This window comes from Carcharhinus amblyrhynchos, chromosome 3 (genome assembly GCF_965287045.1).
Source record: "Carcharhinus amblyrhynchos chromosome 3, sCarAmb.v2.hapA, whole genome shotgun sequence".
Taxonomy (NCBI): Eukaryota; Metazoa; Chordata; class Chondrichthyes; order Carcharhiniformes; family Carcharhinidae; genus Carcharhinus; species Carcharhinus amblyrhynchos.
This window is the reverse complement of record NC_137326.1, coordinates 55,726,277-55,749,056: the sequence shown is the minus strand read 5'-3', so window position 1 is coordinate 55,749,056 and position 22,780 is coordinate 55,726,277. Positions and strand designations below refer to the sequence as shown.

The 22,780-nt window shown below is 42.6% G+C and overlaps 1 protein-coding gene across 1 annotated transcript in view; it reads right to left on the bottom strand.

Annotated features, from left to right (window-relative positions):
* LOC145341386 (interleukin-1 receptor-associated kinase-like 2) overlaps positions 1-22,780 on the bottom strand; it is a 55,836-nt gene that overhangs the window by 28,621 nt on the left and 4,435 nt on the right. Inside the window, exons 2-4 of the mRNA XM_080186326.1 lie at positions 14,859-15,038; positions 2,864-3,004; positions 373-476 (exon numbers count right to left, since the gene is read on the bottom strand). Of these exons, the coding sequence (XP_080042452.1) occupies positions 373-476; positions 2,864-3,004; positions 14,859-15,038 (425 nt within the window). The remainder of the gene's footprint in view (positions 1-372; positions 477-2,863; positions 3,005-14,858; positions 15,039-22,780) is intronic.

The window sequence follows — 22,780 nt, the reverse complement described above, 5'->3', positions numbered from 1 at the left end:
GAACTATCTAATTCAATCATATCTTTTTATATTCTTCCTTTTTGCATACTTGACACTATGGGGCAAATTTTCCTGTTCCACCTGCCATGGGGATCGTAGCAGGTGAGAGGCTGATCATGGAAAGGTCTGTTGACCTCGGACAGGATTTTCCAGTTTCAGGGCGAACGCGGCTGGAAAATCCACGCTATGATTTCACTGAGCAACTTTTCATTATTTGCTTCCTGGCTAATCTCTGATTCTAAATTAATAGAACCCCTATGCTGGACCAATCAGCAGCATCTAGATATCATTGAGCTGGATGGTCAGTAATCACTAATCACTGGAAATGTCCAGCTGATATAATTGAAACACCAAATATGCTGGTAATCTTACCATCTCTGGTGATGGCACATTGCATCTGTCATAGTCTGACTTGCAAGTAGAGTTCCAATCTCTCAGAGGATTTGATGGTCTAAGGAGTGAATCAAGCTTGTGCACTAGAAAGAGTAAAGACAAATATTAGTCAGGAACAAGAAAAATTTATGAATCAAAACCGTGCAATTCTGCAATAGCTTCTAACATAAATTACTCATTGTATTCCTAATACTTTCAGTGTTGCGTATGGGTAATGTTAGCCCCTTATGTGTAAGAGTTTTTACAAATGGTAGATTATAGTAATTTGCAATGTAGAGCTTGAGTATTGCTGAAAAAAGAGACACGTTAAAACTTGTTGTCTTGCACGCATCAGGACACTTCACAAGAATACCAATATAAGGGAAAAAACAACAATTTATAGTGTATGACAAGTGAATGATGATTGGTTGGCAAGTGGATTCTGGTAGAGATGTTGCCATGGAGAATGTACCAGTTGATGGTAAATGACATAACTGCCAAGCACTGTTTGAAATTTAAATCAGGCAGCTTGACCTTGATTAGTCAAGGCATTGCCTGGGGGATAAATCAGCTAATGACTGTCACTTATTTGTTTATCTGAAACAGATGCAGTGTCTGTACATGTTCTTTCCATCTGCAAAGAACAGGGCCTTATGTATTAATATATGTAGCTTCCGGTACATGCAAATGCACATGTGAGCTCAACTGACAATTTTAAATTGGTTGTCAGCACAATTGTTAGCACACTGAGGATTACTTAGAAAACATTGTCCAATTGTGGAATTATGTCTAATGTTAGATATTGTATTTTGGGGTTTGCAAGCTGGGGCTGGTTGAGTACAGCTGGACATGCTATTTGATGTGATTTGCCAATCTTTGGGGTATACAGTCTACATACCTGGCATAACACTGACACTTAAATTCATATACTACATTACTCATTGGTATGATAGACAGAACATCTAATTGGCTTGAAGGTAGCATCCCATTAGTAGTGAATTTCAATTGCGTTGTTACTGCATAACAGCAGCATGAAACAACCAGCTTCACCTGTCGCTCAAATATTTAAGATTCCTTGCTCTTCCAGGGTAATCTGTAGATTTGGCCCAGAGTGATGGCCTTAGGCCCATTCATGAGTTTGCAAGACGTACAGCACAAAATGATCTGATCAGGATAGCCACTTATGCTGCAGGATATCTTTGATGCACACTATTTCAGCATCAAGCTTGTATGGTCAGCAAATGGCTCTGGCCCTCTTTACAAGGTTGCCGATAAGACCAATCTAATTGCATGTGGAACTATAAGAATCTCAACATGTATATTGACCTGTAAAGGTAGACCATTGTAGAAAATCCTCTGGCAGGTTTCTCAATTAGTACATCAAGGAAGTGGAGTTAATTTAACTACTCCATTTCAAAGGTGAATTTGAGCACCCTATCTCATCTATGACTGTTTGTACACAACATGAATTAGCCAAATGGTTGGACAAATTGTTACAACCAGTTTTGAGCAAGTTTTCCACATACACAGTGAAAGATTTGCGAAAATCATACAAGGCTTGCATATTCGGCAAATTGTTACAATCACTTTTGAGGAGGGTTTCCACATACAGAGTGAAAGATTCCTTCACATTTGCAAAGACTATATAAGATGTACAAATCGATAACAATGCTGTGTCCATTTGCTTAACTGGCAATGCTAACCTATTCACCAATGTTCCACTTAAGGAAGCTATAGACATTTGCACCGAAATACTTTATCATGGTGGTCTAGACCTGCCACCAGTTCTTGAATCAGTCTACATTGGTTAGCACTGCTGCCCCTCAGCACCAGAATTCCGGCATATGTATGCTCATATAGATGCTGTTGTCATGGGATTCACTCTGGACCTAGCTCTTGCAAACACCTTTGTTGGGTTTCGGAATAATGTGCCTTCGATGGAATGACACCTAACCTCCTGACCCTTGTATATTTCTGATGTGTGGAGATATGTTTGCTATATTTCAATCCACAGCTGCATGTAACAATTTCCTTACACGTCTTAATCGGATCCATCCTGCACCCAAATTCATTTCAAATACTTGAAGTGTCTTGATGAGTGCAATAAAAAAGCTTCAACATGTCTCTTCTTTTTCAGCAATACTTGAATGGTAGATTATTACAAGGGTGAAGAGTGTTCTGATGCAGATACTTCTTAATAATCTTGTATGAATTCCTGTTAACACTTCAGCCATGCCTTTCTGTATGACAGTGTAACTGTTACATATGTGTAAGACTATTTTATGAGACTGGAATTATTCTATTTGATGTAAAAGTTTTTTAAAACACCTTGCAGATCATGAATACATAATAATGATTTGGCAGTGGTGAAACTCTTAGCAATTGTTACAATTCACATCAACATAATGTTGGAACTGTGCTAAACTACGCATGTGAATATTTTCGTACCACTGACCCAGCCCATGACTAATTGCCTCAGTTTAGTAATTACAATTGTTTGCTGAATCCATTTTGTTTGCATCGCTTAATACTGGGCCATTGGAAGATAGAGGTGGTTGGAACATCTCAGGAGTTTCTGGCACAGAAATTTGCAAGCTAGCAGGCTGAGCAATGAAAGATGCCGCAGGCTCCCCTGTTAAAAAGACAATTTTAAGATTAATACCATAGCCATGCTTAAAAACAATAAAATATACCATACAGACTCTGATGGGCATTTTACCACTCACTATCCATATGTTGTATCAATAGATAGAATAAAAAAAAGTTTCTCCAACATCACCTTGTAAACTTATAATCTGTTCTGTCTAGAAGGACAAGGGCAGCAGACGTATGGGAACTCCACTGCCTACAAATTCCCCTTCATGTCACACCATCCTGACTTGGAAATGTATTGCTAATCCTTCACTGTTGTTGAGTTAAATTGCTTGAACTCTTTAACGGCACTGTAGGGGTAGCTACACCACATGAACTGCAGCATTTCAAGAAGGTTATTCACTACCACCTTCTCAAGAGTAATTAAGGATGGGCAATAATTGCTGGCTTTGCCAGTGACAGAAAAGAAAACCTAACATTTGAACGTTATTCCAGCTGTCAACAAATCAATTAGAGTTTTGAGGTTCCCACCTCCACTACCCCCCCGGCAGTGTATTCCAAACTCCCATCACCCTCTGGATGAAAAATATTTTCCTCAAATGCCCCGTAAACCTCATTTTTGAATTATGCCCCCTCATTACTGACACTTCAACTAAAAGGCTGCTTCCTATCAACTCAGTCAATACCCCTTAATCTTGTATTACTCAATCAGGCCCCCCTCAGCCTTCTCTGGTCTAAAGAAAACAACCAGAGCCTTTCCAGCCTCTCTTCATAGCTCAAATCCTCCACCCCAGGCAAGACCGTGATGAATCTCCTCTGTACTCTCTCCAGTGCAATCACATCCTTCCTATAGTAAGGTGACCAGAACTGCATGCAATACTCCAGCTGTGGCCTAGCCAAAGTTTTGTACAGCTCCAACATAACCTCTCTGCGCTTACAATTCATGCCATGACTGATAAAGGGAAGTATCCTTAATTACTCTATAAGCCTGTCCTGCCACTTTGAGAGATCTATGGACAAGCACCCAAAGAACCCTCTGTTCCTCTAAGCTTCCTAGTATCCCTTGAGTAGTCCCTTGTCTTATTACTCCTTCCAAAGTGCATCACCTTGCACTTGGGTTAAATTCCATCTATTACTGCTCTGTCCATCTGACCAACTCATCGATACCTTTCTGCAACCCAAAACTTTCCTCACTATTAAGCACTTTGCCAATCTTCTTAACCCACAAATTTACTCATCATCCACCTACCCCCACATTCTCATCTATAAATATCACAAACAATAAGGGACCTAGCACTAATCCATATGGTATGCCACTGGACACTGGCCTGCAGACACACAAACAGCTTCCTACCACCACCCTCTGTTTTCTACCATTAAGCCCATTTTGGATCCAAAGTTACCCTGGATCGCATGAAAGTGGGAGTTAAACTTATAGTTATTGAAACCATCCAAGTGTGGGAATTGATGTTCATAAAGCTAATAATCCATCGTATTTCCAAAATCCCTCCAGACAGATTTGCCAATGTTATCAAAACAGCTCTTACCAAAATCGTAATTGAAATCCAGTTAACTGTAACAAACTTGACCCTGGCTGCAGCCTGAAATTCTTATCATATATAAAACCATACAATCTCTACAGTGCAGAAGGAGGCCATTTGACCGATTGAGTCTGCACCAATTCTCTGACAGAGAATCTTCCCTTTAGCACCACTACTAATGCTGCCTCTTTCCACCTCCACAACATCGCCCCCAACTCCACTATTGCATCAGTAGATATGTTAAACATTCTTTAGGTCACACTTGGGGTACTGTGAACAATTCTAGCATCTAAATTATAGAAAAAGACTTATGGACACTGTACCAGGTGCAGAAAAGACTTCCTAGGATTATGCCAGAACTAAGAGGTTTTCGTTCTTGTTTCCAACTCTTTCCATGGTTTCACTCCTCCCCATCTCTGTGATCTGCAACATTACAACTCCTAAAGAACTCTGCACCCCACCAATTTTGGCCTCTTGAATATTCCCAATTTGAATCACTCCACCATTGGTAGCCTTCCCCTCAGCTGCCTGCACCCTAAATTCTGTAATGTTCCTTCTACTTCTCTTTTCTCCATTAAGAAGCTCCTCATTACCTTCCTCACTTGACTGAGCTGTTGGACATCTGGCCTAATATCTGCTCGGTTACAAATTTTGTTCGATAAAGCTTGTAATGTGTCATGAGATGTTTTATTCTGTTAAACGTGCTATCTAAATGCAAGTTGTCATTACTGTTGGGTTGATACTGGAAGCGCTACTGTTCACCATTAGGTAAAAGACTTGGAGTTAAGAGTAGAATTTGAGACACCAAATTTGGCAGTATGGCTGATACAGAGGAGGAATGTAACAAAACACAGGAAGTCATGAATAAACTTGCAGAAAGGGTGTGTATTCAGCAAATTAGCTTCAATGTAGAGAGTTGCGAGGTACTATGTTTTGGTAGGAAGAATAATTACACACTCCATGGAAAGTAAGTACTGAAACAGAAATAGAGGAATCTCAGAGTACAGATGCATGAATCACTAGAAGTAGCAACATAAGGTCATTAAAAAAACAAGCAAAGCAATCCCTTACTACAAAATCAACCACATTGTTTTGATTGAGTAAGGTCCTATTTGGCTGGACACCCTTCCAGTCTATTTTGGAATTGTTATTGAAGTTCTGCTGAACCTCAGTACAGTGCTAATGAAAAAAGAGGAAGAGAAAAATACAACAAAACAATAAGAAAGATAAGTAGGCAGTTGGTGTTTTCTTTTGTCATTTAGTTCCATTCATTGTTGAACTTTAATCCTGGCAACCAGAAAAATAAGCAGAACTTTACATAATGAAGATGCTTTAATTCAGTTCTGTGAAGCGAATCCAAGGTTCACATTTTGGAAACTTAACCGAATAATCATTTTCCCTCATTCTCTGCTCTCTGACCACATGCTGAAAAGTGAAGGGACATTTCAGAGTCAAGAGTAGAATTCGAGACAACTCTCTGTTACAAAGTATTAACAACATTGAAACAGGTAATTTGGTGCAACAGACTCATGCCATTGGTTTTGCTTCACACAACTCGAGTAGCTGAGGCAACCACTTAAGATAAATAGGAGGGGAAAAGAAATAGAAGGGTTTGTTGATGAGGCTAGATGAATAAAGGTGAAAAGAGGTTTCTGTGCAGCATAAAGCCCAACATGGACCTGTTGGACTAAATCACTCATTTCTGTGTTGCAAATACAACACAATACCAACCATGTAACAGGGCAGTCATAAATGTACCCTCCGAAGTGTCAAATCCTCTCAGTGCGAGTGATGAGAGGGTAGAGATTAGAAGAAATGATCATGTAGTTAGGTTCCCAAAATATGGTCCTTGGAGTTGCTTTTTCAGAACTGAATCAAATTGTCTTCACTGTGTGGAGTTCTGCTTATTTTTTCTTATTGCCAGCATTAATTAGAGTTCAACTAAAAGACCAAAAGCCCAATTATTTGTTATTGTTCTGTTATATTTTACACTTCCTCTTTTTTCATTGACACAACTTCATAGAAAGTCCAAAATAGATTAAAAGGAAGGGGAGTATCCAGTCAAACAAGACATGATCTGCGACCGTCTCTCAAACAAAAAAAAGGTTGAATTTCTGTAGTAGGTTTAGATAAATTTATACTCTGATGAATTTTCAAACTGAAGATGTGGAAATAGCAGGGCTGCAGAATGAGTAAAACGTTTCTGCTTCTGGTCAGCATCAAGCACTCCCTGCTATAGTACCTTTCTCTAATCTATTTCTTGGCGCTCTGAGGCCTGTTGCAACCAGGCAGCCAGTTTGCAGTCCAAGGGCCACCTACAACCTTTGTCCTGGCAATCTGGCCTTATAAATCCGAACAATCCCATCCTAATTATACTTATATCAGTAATGAGATTTTTGTAAATTAGTGGATCAGTGGATTTAAACAGGGTATGTGATTCCCTATGGCTCTTTGTAATGCAATTAATTAGCTCATGAAGGCAACATTTGAACACTGCTGAGGGGCAGCATAATTTAAGGTGAAGGGTGGAGCATCTTTTTATACTTCTGAAATAACAATCCTTTAACCCAGCTTCTAAAACATCATCTATTCTGTCAGGCTGGTATTTTGAATTCCTGACGTGGATGTGCCGGCGTTGGACTGGGGTAAACACAGTAAAAAGTCTGACAACACCAGGTTTTAGTCCAACCGATTTATTTGATAGTAAACACACAAGCTTTCGAGGTTTCCCTCTTCGTCAGGTGAATGGAGAGTTCCGGCCTCAGACAGAGCATATAAAGCACAGACAGTTTAGAGATTACTGATTAGAATGCGAATCTTTACACCTAACCTGCTGTTCAAGTCCTAAAGTGGCCGACAATGTGAGTGGAAGGAGCACTGATCACAGGTTAAAGAGATGTGTATTGTGAATTCCTACATTAGTTCTTCTACCATGGGAACAGACACAGCCAATTCAGCTCTTCAAGCATTTCCCCATTCAATGAGTTTGTGACTGATCTGTAAACTAACTCCATAAACTCACCTATGCCCCATATCCCTTAATACTTTTGGTAAACAGAAATCTAAGGTTTAAAATCAACAACATACCTAGCGTTAACTGCTGTTTGTAGAACAGGGTCCCAAACTTTGACCAGCCTTTGTGTATAGAAATTTCAGGAGTAAGTTTCCCAACTTCACTCCTGGAAGGCCTGGATCAAATGTTCATAGAATCATAGAATCTCTACAGTGCAGAAGGAGGTCAAAACTTTGACAAAGGGCCATCTGGACTTGAAACGTCAGATCTTTTCTCTCCTCACAGATGCTGGCAGACCTGCTGAGATTTTCCAGCATTTTCCCTTTCGATTTCAAATTCCAGCATCTGCAGTAATTTGCTTTTATTCACAAGGAGGCCATTTGGCCCATTGGGTCTGCACTGATTCTCTGACCAAGCAGCTTACCCAAGCCCATGCCCCTGCCCTCTCCCTGCAACCCCACTCATTTACCACCCTCTCTCTCAAATACTAAGGATAATTTAGTATGGCCAATTCAGCTAACCTGCACAGCTTTGGAATGTGGGAGAAAACTGGAGCACCCAGAATTCACACAGATACAGGGAGAACGTGCAAACTCCACACAGACAGAACCTGGGTCCCTGGCACTGTGAACAACAGTGCTAATTACAGTACCACTGTGTTGCCCCCCTCAATTTATTAGATTTCATGGGATACACGTCTAGTTTGTGTTGCCTTTGCTGATAATTTAACCATTTGCTGTCCAGGTATTGGGCGTGATTTTCCCAGCCCTCTGCACTGCACCAGTAGCACAGTGGGCTGGGAAATTTAAACAGAGCGGGGAAACAGAATTCTCCACTGGCAACCGTTGGGTTGCAATCTTCCTGGTCCATTCTTTTGGGGAACAGCGCGAGGCTGATTACTACATGAAAATCTGATTTCCATCTATTTAGTGAGCCTGGGACTCGACTGTTTAGGTTTGCTAAAGTTTCTGCCCCCGCTGGTGTAGGTCCACATCAACGGGAATCACGTATGGTCTGCACCAACGCGAACCAGGTGTGATGGTCTTGTGGGTGGGACCAGAGTGGTGGGGACGGCCATCGGGAGGCTGGGGCCACAGCTGGCAATCAGAGGCTGGCCATCGGACAGGTAGGGAGGCAGGGCTGGCAACTGGGAGACTCGCAATCAGGAGGCTGCTTTGGGGCAGGGAGGTGGGAAGCACTTGTCAACCGATTGGCGCATGCGCACAAGCTCTTTCTGCAGTTTGATGGTGGCCTCTCGGATGGCAACCCCCCCCACCACCACCATCAGTGTAAATCCCTTGACGGACTCTGTGCTGCACAGAGTACCATGGATTCAATCCACTAAGCTTGCTCAAAAAAAGGGCAGGAAAAACTCCTGTATTCCCACACAATGGACACTTTTTGAGGAAATCAGACCCATTATTCTAAAAGCAAAAGACTGAAAAACTGCGGATGCTGGAAATCTGAAATAAAAACAGAGAATGCTGCATAAACTCAGCAGGTTTGGCAGCATCTGTAGAGAGAAACAGAGTTAAAGTTTTGAACCTAAAGATGTGGTTAGATCTGCTGCGTTTATCCAGCCTTTTCTGTTTCAATTCAGGTATTATTCTGGTTAATCTATGCTGCATTTTCTCCAAAATCAGTATATCCTGCCTAAGGTGTGGTGCCCCAAACTGAACACTTGTCCAAGTCTAATCATAGCTTTTAATTGCTGAAGCAGTACTTCCAACCTCTAGTATTCTTCTTCTCTAGATGTAAATGATCTATGTACATGAAACCCATAGGTCTCTTTAGAACCTTACAGCTTCTAGTTTTTCACCATTAGAACATAGAACATAGAACATAGAACACTACAGCACAAACAGGCCCTTCGGCCCACAAGTTGCACCGACCACATCACCTACCAACCTACAGACCTATCTATAACCCTCAATCTCATTAAACCCCATATACTCATCCAGAAGTCTTTTAAAAGACCCCAGCGAGTTCGCCTCCACCACCACTGACGGCAGCCGATTCCATTCACTCACCACCCTCTGAGTGAAAAACTTACCCCTAACATCACTTCTGAACCTCCCTCCCCGCACCTTAAATCTGTGTCCTCTCGTAGCGACCATTTCAAACCGGGGAAATAGCCTCTGAGAGTCCACCCTATCTATTCCTCTCAACATTTTGTAAACTTCTATCAGGTCGCCTCTCAACCTTCGTCTCTCCAGGGAAAAGAGTCCCAGCTCCCTCAACCTAACTTCATAAGGCATGCCTCCCAGTCCAGGCAACATCCTTGTAAATCTCCTCTGCACCCTTTCAATAGCTTCTACATCTTTCCTATAGTGAGGCGACCAGAACTGCGCACAATACTCCAAATGAGGCCTGACAAGGGTCTTATAAAGTTCCAGCATTACCTCCCGACTCCTAAACTCAATCCCTCGATTTATGAAGGCCAGTACACCATACGCCTTCTTGACCACCTCCTCCACCTGCGAGGCCGATTTAAGAGTCCTGTGGACCCGGACCCCAAGATCCTTCTGCTCCTCAACACTACTCAGACTTCTGCCCTTAATAGTGTACTCGTTCATCCCGTTGGTTCTGCCAAAATGGACGACAACACATTTATCCGCGTTGAAGTCCATCTGCCACTTCTCCGCCCAGTCCTGCATCCTATCTATGTCCTGCTGCAACTTTTGCCATCCTTCCAGATCATCCACAACACCACCGACCTTCGTGTCATCAGCGAACTTACTTACCCATCCCTCCACTTCCTCATCCAGGTCATTTATGAAAATGACAAACAACAAGGGTCCCAGAACAGATCCTTGAGGCACTCCGCTGGTGACTGACCTCCATTCAGAAAAAGCCCCATCCACAACCACTCTCTGCCTTCTGCAGGCAAGCCAGTTCTGGATCCACAAGGCCAAAGGCCCTTGGATCCCATGCCCTCTCACCTTCTCAAGAAGTCTTGCATGGGGGACCTTATCAAACGCCTTGCTGAAGTCCATGTACACTACGTCCACGGCACTTCCTTCGTCAATGTGTTCAGTCACATTATCGAAGAACTCAACTAGGCTTGTAAGGCACGACCTGCCCTTGACAAATCCATGCTGACTATTCCTGATCATGTCAAACCTCTCCAAATGTTCGTAAATCTTGTCCCTCAGAAGCCTCTCCATCAGCTTACCAACCACTGAGGTCAGACTCACCGGTCGGTAATTTCCCGGGCTATCTCTGTTCCCTTTCTTAAAAATAGGAACTACATCCGCAATCCTCCAATCCTCTGGAACCTCTCCCGTCTCCATTGACGACGCAAAGATCATCGCCAGGGGCTCTGCAATCTCTTCCCTCGCCTCCCACAGTATCCTGGGGTACATCCCATCTGGTCCCGGCGACTTATCTACCTTGATAGAATTCAAAAGTTCCAACACATCCTCCTCCTTAATATTCACGTACTCAATCCTTTCCATCTGCTGCAAATCCATAACAAAATCTCCCAGATCGGCTTCCACCGTGAATACTGAGGCGAAGTACTCGTTAAGCACCTCCGCCATTTCTTCTGGTTCCACACAAACCTTTCCCCCCTCACCTTTTATCGGTCCTATCCCTTCTCTTCTTATCCTTTTACCTTTCACATATTTATAGAAGGCCTTGGGATTCTCCTTAATCTTACCCGCCAAGGTCTTCTCATGACCCCTTCTGGCTCTCCTAATTTCCCTTTTAAGTTCCCTCCTACAGTCCTTATACTCCTCAAGATCTTTAACATCTCCTAATTCCCTGAACCTCTTGTACACCTTCCTTTTCTTCCTGACTAGGTTCAACACATCCTTTGTGCACCACGGTTCCCTCGACCCACCAAAACCCCCTCGTCTCATCGGAACGTTGTCATTCAGAGCTCCAGACACACATTCCTTGAATATCTGCCACCTTCCTTCGGTACTTTTCCCTAAGAACGCCTCCTTCCAGTTTATTTGTCCAAGTAACTTCCTGACTTCTTCGTATCTCCCCTTACCCCAGACAAACACCTTCCTAGCCTGCCTGATCCTATCTCGTTCCAACGCAATTGTGAAGGAGATAGAATTATGGTCACCATATCCAAGATGCTCTCCTACCGAAAGATCCATCACCTGCCCTGGTTCATTCGCCAGTACCAGGTCAAGTACAGCCTCTCCCCTCGTAGGCTTGTCCACATACTGCGTCAGGAAACCCTCCTGAACACACCTAACAAACTCCTCCCCATCTATACCCCTTACCCTAGGGATATTCCAGTCGATGTTTGGGAAATTGAAGTCTCCCATCACGACAACTCTGTTATTAAAACATCTCTCCAGAATCTGTTTCCCTATTTGCACTTCAACTTCCCTGTCACTATTGGGCGGCCTATAGATTACACCCAGCAAAGTTTTTGACCCTTTGCTGTTCCTAACTTCCACCCACAGAGATTCTGTAGACAATCCCTCCACGACATCCTCTTTCTCTGTAGCCATGACACTATCCCTGATCAACAGTGCCACGCCACCACCCCTTCTGCCACCCTCCCTGTCCTTCCTGAAGCACCTGAAGCCTGGCACCTGAAGTACCCAGTCCTGTCCCTGAGACATCCAAGTCTCCGTAATGGCCACCACATCACAATCCCAAACAGCTATCCACGCCCTAAGCTCATCTACCTTATTCACTATACTCCTTGCATTAAAATATATACACTTCAGCCCCTCAGTCTGGGCATTTCCCATCTCCACCACCTGTCTAACCTCCCTCGCATACTGCCTGCGGTCCTCCCCTACCTGGGAGCGAACCTCCTCCGTCCCAGTTTCCCCAACACAGTCCCCTCCCCCCATCCTTTCTAGTTTAAAGTCCCCCCGGTAGCCTTAGCCAGTCTTCCCGCCAAGATACTAGTCCCCCTGGTATTTAAGTGCCACCCGTCCCTACTATAGAGGTCCCACCTACCCCTAAAGAGGTCCCAGTGATCTAGGAACCGAAATCCCTGCCCTCTACACCAGTCCCTCAGCCACGCATTCACCCTCCACCTCATTTCATTTCTTCCCTCATTCTCCCTTGGCACAGGCAGCAATCCTGAGATTAGTAAGTACTCTGATTTATCCTTTTTAGATCTGAGGTGAGTGACCTCAAATATGCCAATACTAAAATCAATTCGCCAAATTTTTGCCCACTCACTTAATTGGTTTGAGCTGTCTTAAAGTCCAATTCAAAATTATATACTTCCATCTACACTGCTTACAATGTTGCCTATCTTCATGTCATCAGCAAACTTGGATATGTGGCTCTTGGCTCCATCACCTAAATCATTAATGAATACTAAATGGTTGAGGCCTAACAGTGATCCCAGTGAGATGCTGCTAGTTATATATTGTCCAGGATTAACTATTAGTATTGCTGGGGCATCCATTCACTTTGTCTTCTGATTGACAGGTGACTCTGTACAACTGGATCAATTAAATGCTTCCTGTGAAAATATGGTGCATTCACCTCACATACAGTTTGAAGCTAAGAACTGAAATTCAATTGAATTCCTATATATAGACACATGGCAGGATTTTCCAGCTCACTCGCCCCCAAACTGGAAAATCCCACCCCCCACTCCCGAGGTCAATGGACGGGGGGCAGGGGGCGGTGGCCATGGGGTCCATCTTCCATCTAATTCATTGTGCATAATGGATTTTTTTTCCATCTTTAATAAAAGTGTCTAATATTTGTGACCTTGCTTTTTAAACCTACAGAATTGTTCTATGGATTTATTTTGTAGGAAGAGAATGAAAACATAAGGAATAAGAGCTGAAGTGGGCTATTTGGTCCTTTGAGTCTTCGTCACTGTTCAGTAAGATTATGGTGGGTATTCCATGTTCTCATACTATTCCCACCTCACTTATTTCCCTTATTACCCAAATATCTATTGAATCTGTTTGGATACATTCAACGACTAATAAAGAGTGTGTTGATCTAATAAAGACTGCTCGATGGAAAGATGCATAGAGTCATAGAGATTTACAGCATGGAAACAGGCCTTTTGGCCCAACTTGTCCACGCTGCCCTTTTTTTTAAACCCCTAAGCTAATCCCAATTGCCTGCATTTGGCCCATATCCCTCTATACCCATCTTACCCATGTAACTATCTAAATGCTTTTTAAAAGACAAAATTGTACCTGCCTCTACTACCATCTCTGGCAGCTGGTTCCAGATACTCACCACTCTCTGTGAAAAAATTGCCCCTTTAGACCCTTTTATATTTCTTCCCTCTCACATTAAACCCATGCCCTCTAGTTTTAGACTCTCCTATCTTTGGGAAAAAATAGTAACTATCTAGCTGATCTGTGCCCCTCATTATTTTATAAACCTCTATAAGATCACCCCTCAGCCTTCGACGCTCTAGAGAAAAAAGTCCCAGTCTATCCAGCCTCTCCTAATAACTCAAACCACCAAGTCCCGGTAGCATCCTAGTAAATCTTTTCTGCATTGTTTTTAGTTTAATGATACCTTTTCTATAATAGGGTGACCAGAACTGTACACAGTATTCCAAGTGCAGCCTTACCAATGTCTTGTAAAACTTCAACAAGACATCCCAACTCCTGTATTCAATTCATAGATATCATAGAATCCTACAGTGCAGAAGGAAGCCATTTGGCCCATCAAGTCTGCACCGACCACAATCCCACCCAGGATCTATCCCCACAGCCGCATGCATTTTACCCTAGCCAGCCCCCCGACACTAGGGGGCAATTTAGCATAGCCAATCCACCTAACCTGCACACCTTTGGACTGTGGGAGGAAACCGGAGCACCCGGAGGAAACCCATGCAGACACAAGGAGAATGTGCAAACTCCACATAGACTCTGACCCAAGCCAGGAATTGAACCCGGGTCCCTGGCACTGTGAGGCAGCAGTACTAACCACTGTGCCACTGTGTTGCCACTTCTTTATTATAGGCATCCAGAATCAGTATCAAGCAATCCAAATCAACTACTTTATAGGCTAGATGTAAAATAATTCTCCCCCCAACTATATTTTAGTGACATACTTCAGAGGAACAACCCATGAAATTTATTTTCTTTCCACAACAACAACATCTTCAAGTGAGACTGCCAATTTAGCACCAAATTAGGGTCAATTTAGTATTGTGAGCTCTGTCCTTTCAGGAATCGGACTTTAAGACAGCTCAAACCGATTTCACCCTTCAACTTCATATCAGAACAGAACAGGCTTGTTCATCAGTCTGGCCTGCATTCAAGCTGACAATTCATGAATTAAATTAATATATTTAAACAAGCTTCCCAATGTGCCTTTTCAGATAAAAAGATCAGTATCTCAAATATTTTTGACCAAAGAAGTGTGCTCACATGACAGAATAATGTATACTGCACGATACAGCTGCAGCTCATCCAGGATGTGTAGAAGCTGTTGGACAGTTGCTTGTTTCATTCCCCATGCCCACATCAGCTCTCGTGTTCTGCTGTTATGATTTCCTCCCAGCGATTCAATCTTCCTGAGTTCGGTCTGATCAGCTATGATACGAGAGCCTGAAAGACAGGTTTTAAAAGGGATAGTTTGAATACCAAAACATGTCATGATGGCTTATTTTTAAATTCTCTTTCCTTCCCTCACACTGAGGTTATGTACATGAACATAAAAGCAGACTGTAAAAGTTTCTTTCTATATGTCCTGAGATTAGTGGGTAAAATATGTAGGGATATGGAGATAGGGCCTGGATAGGATTGTGTTCGGTGCAGACTCGATGGGCCGAAGGGCCTCTTTCTGCACTGTAGAGTTCTATGATTCTATGATACGTATGTGAAGAGAAAAAGATTGTTGAAATCAAATGAGGAAGGATTTCAGAGAAAGCTATAAAATTCTAACAGGACTAAACAGGGAAGCTACAGGGAAGATGTTCCCTATGCTGTGGGAGCTCAGAACCAGGGATCACTGTCTAAAGATACAGGGTAAACCTTTTGGGACTGAGATGAGGAGACATTTCTTCACCCAGGAAGTGGTAACCCTGTAGAATTCACTGCCATAGAAAGTAGTTGAGGCCAAAACATCACATGTTTTCAAGGAGTTAGATATACCACCTGGGACAAAAGGGATCAAAGGATTTGGGGGGAAAGTGGAATCAGGCTATTGAGTAGGATGATCAACTATGATCATACTGAATGGCGGAGTAGATACGAAGGGCCAAAAGGCCTATTCCTGCTCCTATTTTCTATGTTTCCCAGTTTTCACTGATGGTCCATTTCAATGCATACAAGACCAGTATTCTGGAGGAGTAAGTCATTCAGCCTGTTGGGGGAGTGGGGTGGTTGGTGCTGCAGGGTGTGCGGTGTCGAGATTGGCCTGGGCATGCTTGGGGGCACTGATCAGGTTGTGAGGGGGGTGGAGGGCCAGTGATGTATGTGTCGCTGGGCTGGTCAGCAATCAGGTGGCTGGCAGACAGGCCACTGTGCAGATGCTGACCTTGGTGCTGACTTTCTCAAGTATCCTTACTTGAGAAAGGATATATTGGCACTGGAGGGGGATACAGAAGAGATTTACTAGGTTGATTCTGGAGTTAAGAGGACTGTCTTATGAGGAGAGACTGAGTAGACTGGGGCTATACTCATTGGAATTCAGAAGAATAAGGGGAGATCTTATAGAAGCATATAAAATTATGAAGGGAATAGTTAAGGCAGAAGCAGGGAAATTGTTTTCACTGGTGGGTGAAACCAGAACTAGGGGCATAGCCTCAAAATAAAGAGAAGCAGATTTAGGATGGAGTTTAGGAGGAATTCTTCACACAATGGGTTGTGAATCTGTGGAATTCCCTAACCAGTGAAGCAGTTGAGGCTACCTCATTAAGTGTCTTTAAGGCAAAGTTTAGATACATTTTTGAACAGTAAAGGAATCAAGGGTTATGGTGAGTGGGCGGGTAAGTGGAGCTGAGTTCACAAAAAGATCAGCCATGACCTTATTGAAAGGCGAAGCAGGCTCGAGAGTCCAGATGGCCTAATCCTGCTCCTAGTTTTTATGGTCTTATGTTTATGTTCTGACAGATCGGTACATGCGCAATGGCTCACTAAGCACTATGCTGCCAGCCTCTCCAATGGGAATAGGCTCTGCCCACTGACTTCTGCAGTGAATCACGCTTGTGCACGCTGCAGTGCACAGAATATCGGAGATTCTTCTCTGAACTCCCACTGAAAAAAAAAGCATGACTTACGCCACTTCTCAAGCAAATTCAACACTTAGAATTTTTTTTAGGAGAATTCCACACGACGAATGAGATTGAAAAGCGAGTGACAATTTAGTAGCCTCATAGTATGGTCTATACGAGCACACGGAAAAGGAAGTTCTGACAATTGTGGGTTAATGTGAAAAGTTAATGATGGGGAAGCAGAGGTGAGAATGAGTATTCCCTCTTCAAAAAATCTTCATTTGACCACTCTTATGTTTAGAAATAAAAGAGAAAAAGTTCATTGAAAAAAATCAGGAGACACTGTCCTTTTAGGAAAACAAAATTCACAAATGTCTTGTACATAAAATTTCTTCACCTTTCCCTCTTTCTCTTATGAGGAAATCACAGAATTGCTACAGTGCAGGAGGAGGCTATTTGGCCCATTGCGTCTGCACCAGCTCTTTAAATGAGCATCATGACTTATTGCCATTCTCCTGTCTTTTTCCTGCGCATTGTTTCCACCCAAGTAATCATCTTTTCGAATGTCTCCACTGAACCAACCTCCACTACTGTGCCAGGCAGTGCAATCCAGACCCAAATCACTCACAGTGTGAAGAAGTTTTTTCTCACATCATCTTTGCTTCCTTTTTACAAATTACTTTAAATCTGTCCCCTCTCATTCTCAAGCAGGAACAGTTCCTCCGTATCTACTCTGTTCAGCCCCCTCATGACTTTGAACAGTTTTATTAAACCTTCTCTTAGTCTTCTCTCCAAGGCTGGAACCAACCATTCTTGAAAATATCTTCTGCACTCTCTCCAATGTGTTCCCATCCTTCCAATGGTGTGGCACCCAGAACTATACATAATACTCCAGCTAAAGTCTAATTAATATACAAGTTCAGTATAACCTCTATTATGCAGCGGCAGTTGCACTTACCCTGTGTTTAATTAGTTTTCAATGAAAAGCAATCCTTAGCCTATATGTGTCACAATTTATTTATCAGCACTAATTTTTTTTTGATTTATTATTGTTACATATATTAGCATACAGTAAAAAGTATTGTTCCTTATGCGCTATACAGACAAAGCATACCATTCATAGAGAAGGAAAGGAGAGAGTGCAGAATGTAGTGTTACAGTCATAGCTAGACTGTGGAGAAAGATCAACTTAATGCAAATTAAGTCCTGCTTCTTCCCTGCTGTTGGCAGAAGTCTGACAACAGCAGGGAAGAAGCTGTTCTTGAGTCGGTTGGTATGTAACTTCAGACTTTTGTATCTTTTTCTCTCCGGGAGAAGGTGGAAGAGAGAATGTCTGGGGTGCATGGGGTCCCTGATTATGCTGGCAGCTTTGCTGAGGTAGCGGGAAGCGTAGACAGAGTCAATAGATGGGAGGCTGTTTTGCGTGATGGATTGGTATACATTCACAACCTTTTGTAGTTTCTTGCAGTCTTGGACAGAGCAGGAGCCATACCAAGCTGTGACACAACCAGAAAGAATGCTTTCTATGGTGCATCTGTAAAAATTGGTAAAAGTCGCAGCTGACAAGCCAAATTTCCTTAGTCTTCTGAGAAAGTAGAGGCGTTGGTGGATTTTCTTAACTATATCGGCATGGGGAGACCAGACAGGTTATTGGTGATCTGGAAAACTAAAAATTTGAAGATCTCAGCCATTTCTACTTCATCTCCTTTGATTCAGACAGGGGCATGTTCTCCACTACCTGAAGTTGATGACAATCTCCTTTGTACCATCAGGAGTTACAATAAACTAGCTTGCACCTGAGCACTATTTTCATTTCACTGGAAGAACCGGCAACACTTCTCACAATTCCTACCACCTCCAAATACAGATCAGGATTCTGATTCTTCAGTACTCGCCACATAATATTCTTGAGTGCTTCTTATTGTTGTGTTATGGTTGATTTAATGTCTCAATGACGAGATCTTGAGATTCTGTTTGTTTAATCAAAAACAGAAAATGCTAGAAAATCTCAGCAGGTATGTCAGCATCTGTGGAGAGAGAATAGAGACAGCTTGAGCAGCGCAGTGGGCCAGCAAACTTCAACAGAGGCCATTCAGTGGGCTCCCTGTTGAGCGCCATGACCTCCGCGTATTGCCAGGGCCCAGATTTCTGGCGTTGTCAGCTTTGCGCTGGAAATCTTGACTAGCATAGGGGCAAAATGGCAATGCCCAAGGGGCACCTTAGCACTGCTCACTGGGTATTGAGTGACACTGGGTGTCAGAGGGGTGTTGAGTCTAGTGGGGGGTGTAGCCTATGAGGGAGGAAATGGGTGAGGGTGGGTGGTTTTGCTGCCATCCTGCATAGGGAATATGGGTAGGAGAGGGAAAGGACTGATTGAGGCTGGCCATCTGGGGGGGGTGTGTGTTGGGGAGGCAGGGCGGTTGGTGTCACACAGCCAGCCATATATGGTTGGTCAGCGAATGGGAGGACAGCAATATGAGGCTACTGCGCATGTGCCGATCTCTGCACTGACTGGCACGCGTGCAGTGGCCCACTCAGCACTATTCTGCTGGCCTCTCCAGGAGGAATAAACCCCGCACATAGATTTTCAGCATGGATCTCCCTGAGGCACTCTACAGTGCACAGAGTATGGGAGATTCATTTTGAAAATCCTGCCAACTTGTCAATTTGTACTTCTAATTCCTTATTTAATCCTGTAATTTTCCTCAAACTAAAAATGTTCTTTTCCAAGACTCCCACTCTTGATTCTGGTTTAGCCATTTCTGGCTCTTCTAATTTATTGTCCATGGTTGAGTATTCTTGTTGCCCTTTTAAGGCTTTCTGTGCAGTAACCATTTTACTACTCAGGCTATCTCTGGTTCGACAGGTAATGTGGATCATTTTCCTGCAGCAGGTTTTTCCTCTTGTTCAAACTCTACAGGAACCTTTAAAACAGCAGCAATTTGTTCTTCATACAAGAAATCAGGGTCCCCACTGAAAAGGATTCCCTTTTCTTTAAACTCTGCAGTTTTCCTTTTTTTGAGCTGTGCTCTGAAGGTTTCTCTCTTTACTCTGCAGTTGTTTTTCTGCGTTGCCTGCCTTCTTTCCCCCCTGCAGCTCTCCCCAGCTCCTGCAATCTGCTGAGCCACTGGAACTGCCACTTATTTACAAGTACAGTTTTAGTTTTGAATTTTTGCCCACTGTCTTGTGAACTGATTGGGAACTTTATCCCTGAATCTCTCATGGTCTTGCAATGGATTTCCACTTACCCTGGTGCATGTTCAGCTTCTAAATCTATTGTGAAGATCCTTCAATTGTCTGTTCAGTTTTTCTTCTCAGGTGCACATCTCTCCAATCAGAATTCATCTTTCATATCTTGACATTCTGTTCTAGATTTATTGTTTAAACGTCATCTTTCACATCACCACCGGGACTTTTTCCTCTGGAGCGTAGGAAGCTGTTGTTTTATGAGTTTGTTTGATGTCTTGATGAGATATTAAAGAATCAAAGATGTTTACAGCATGGAAACAGGCCCTTCGGCCCAACTTGTCCATGCCGCTTTTTTTAAAGCCCCTGGGCTAATCCCAATTGCCCACATTTGGTCCATATCCCTCTGTACCCGTCGTTCCCAGTGTAACCTTAAGCTTATTTATTTACACATCACTATTATCACATCAGAAAGTGACATATTAACCCACAACACTTCTTTCCATTAGCATATTTAAAGCTTGAAAATTCTTTTTCACAGCAAAATTTAATTGTGTGTCAGCTGTGGCTCAGTTGGTAGCACACTTGTCTCTGAGTCAGAAGGTTCTGGGTTTGAGTATGACCTCAGGATCAGAGTACAAAAATCCAGCTCATGCTCCAGTGTAGTACACAGGGAGTGCTACATTGTTGAGCGTGCCATCACCTGGATGGGGTGTTCAACCAAGGCTCCATCTGCCCTCTCAGGTGGACATAAAACATCCTATGGAACAATTTTGAAGGAGAGCCAGGGAGTTATCCCCAGTGTCCAGGCCAATATTTATCCCTCCATCCTCGCCATCAAAAACAGAATATTCTATAATTATCACATTGCTGTTTGTCAGCATTTGATTTGTGCAAACTGGCTGCTGTGTTTCCTGCATCACAACAGTGACTATACTTCAAACATACTTCATTAATTGTAAAGAGTTTAAGACACCGAAAAAGGCTATATAAACACAAAGTCTTTTATTTTCTTATGAATAACAATCTCATTACCTTAACGTCCGACCCCCTGAGGTTTTGTAATGAATGCAACAAGCAATAGGATTCATCCACCAATGTTCTAGTGCATGGCAGCACAACCTTCCTGAATATGGTATTGCAGTCAACATTTCAGATAGGCTTGTTTCAGTTTGTTTTTTAAGGGGCAGGTTCTTGAAAAGATGGGCAAACTTTTACTTTTAAAAGAAAAGAATAAACGACCCTTGATGTTGCATCCTCAGACATGAAAGGTTGTACAAGTTCTACAGTCTAACTATTTTCTGAGTGAAGAGTTTTCTCCAGAATTCCTTATTGGATTTACTCAGCACTATCCTATATATATGACCCCGAGTGGGGTTTCCTCGCATATGGAAGCACTTTCCCTATATCTATCTTATCAAATACTGTACATTGCAAAGAAAAGTAGCTTCTGCCTATTCAGGCTTTCCAATAATTATAATCTCTGGTATCATCCTTGCAAATTTTCTTTGTGCATTCCCCCAGTGTCTCAATATCCTTCTCTTAATAGAGATTTTATTCTTACACAGTTATCTAAATGGGTATTATTCTAATCACTGAGAGCCATCACTCCAATTTCTGTGTTGCATTTCACTTTTTCTTTCAATCTTTGACCTCCCCCCCCGTTCCATCCTAGTACACCACAACTGCAGGAAAAGCAGAACTGACTCCCAATCAGTTAAAAAAAACTTACTTTCACTGCTCCCCATCATGCCTGAAGACATATTCTCGATGGTTCCTTGTCCATGTACAAGTTCAGATAGCAAGTGCCTGTATTTTGAATGGTTCAGCTGTATGGTTCTTCCATTTAGATGTCCACACACAGGATTTTCCCAGGTGATGACACAGGATAACGAACAGGATCAGTATCCTTGTCTGATTATTCCCCCACCCCCAGGCCAGAACTTTGAGGCAGGAGGTGACAATTGGAGAGAAAAGAGAACAGAAATTTGGTTGCAAACGTCAGAGTGTGAGAAAATGTCTGTTTGAAGGTACTGTTAGTTTAAATAGATCACTTCAGGGTTCAAGCTTACTAGCAGTAAGTCAGTTCTTCAGAGTGGCATTTCAAAGATATTGCTCATGTGGCCAATTAGATTTGAGTCAATTGGTACAATCTGTATGATGATGATGTTTTTGTGGTATTCATGGAGCTAATTAGACATTAATCTGGACTAACCTGGCGTATCTTGAAAATATTCTTTCAGGTTTACAAAAGACAGTCTTTCATTCTGTTGAAATCTTTCTTGGGACCCAAATGGGTTCAGGTACAGTAGCAGAAAGATAAGTGTGGTAAAGCAAGAGAATACCAGAACAGCTAGTATTACAAACACTGAGGAAAAATGATGATCACTTGTATGATATCCCTGTGTGGGGGATCTGCTGCTGTTTACAATGGCTGATCTTGTTGCTAAAAATAAAAACAGAACCCAATATGCAAAATAACCATTCCCATGAATTTCACCACTACAACTTACATAGCACCTTTAATAAAATGAAACATCTAAAGGTGCTTTACATTCTAAAACAAAGTATGAAACTGAACTACATGAGGAGTTGTTAGGTCATATGATTAAAAGCTTGATCACGGCAATGGATTTTAAGAGATGTCTTAAAAGGGGGGCAGTAAGATGGAAAGGCGGAGAGGTGTAGGGAGAGAAGTCCGGAGCTTACACCCTAAGCAACTGAAGGTACAGTCATCAGGGGTGCAGCAATTAAAATCAGAGGTGCACAGCAGGCTAGAACTAGAGGAGTACAGATATCACAGAGGGTTGTGAGGCTGTAGGAGATTACAGAGATGGAGAGAGGCAAGGCCATGGAAAGAATTGGAAACAAGAATGATGATTTTAATATTAAGGTTTGCTTGACTGGCAGCCAATGCAGGTCAGCGAGCACATGGGTAATAGAACAGAC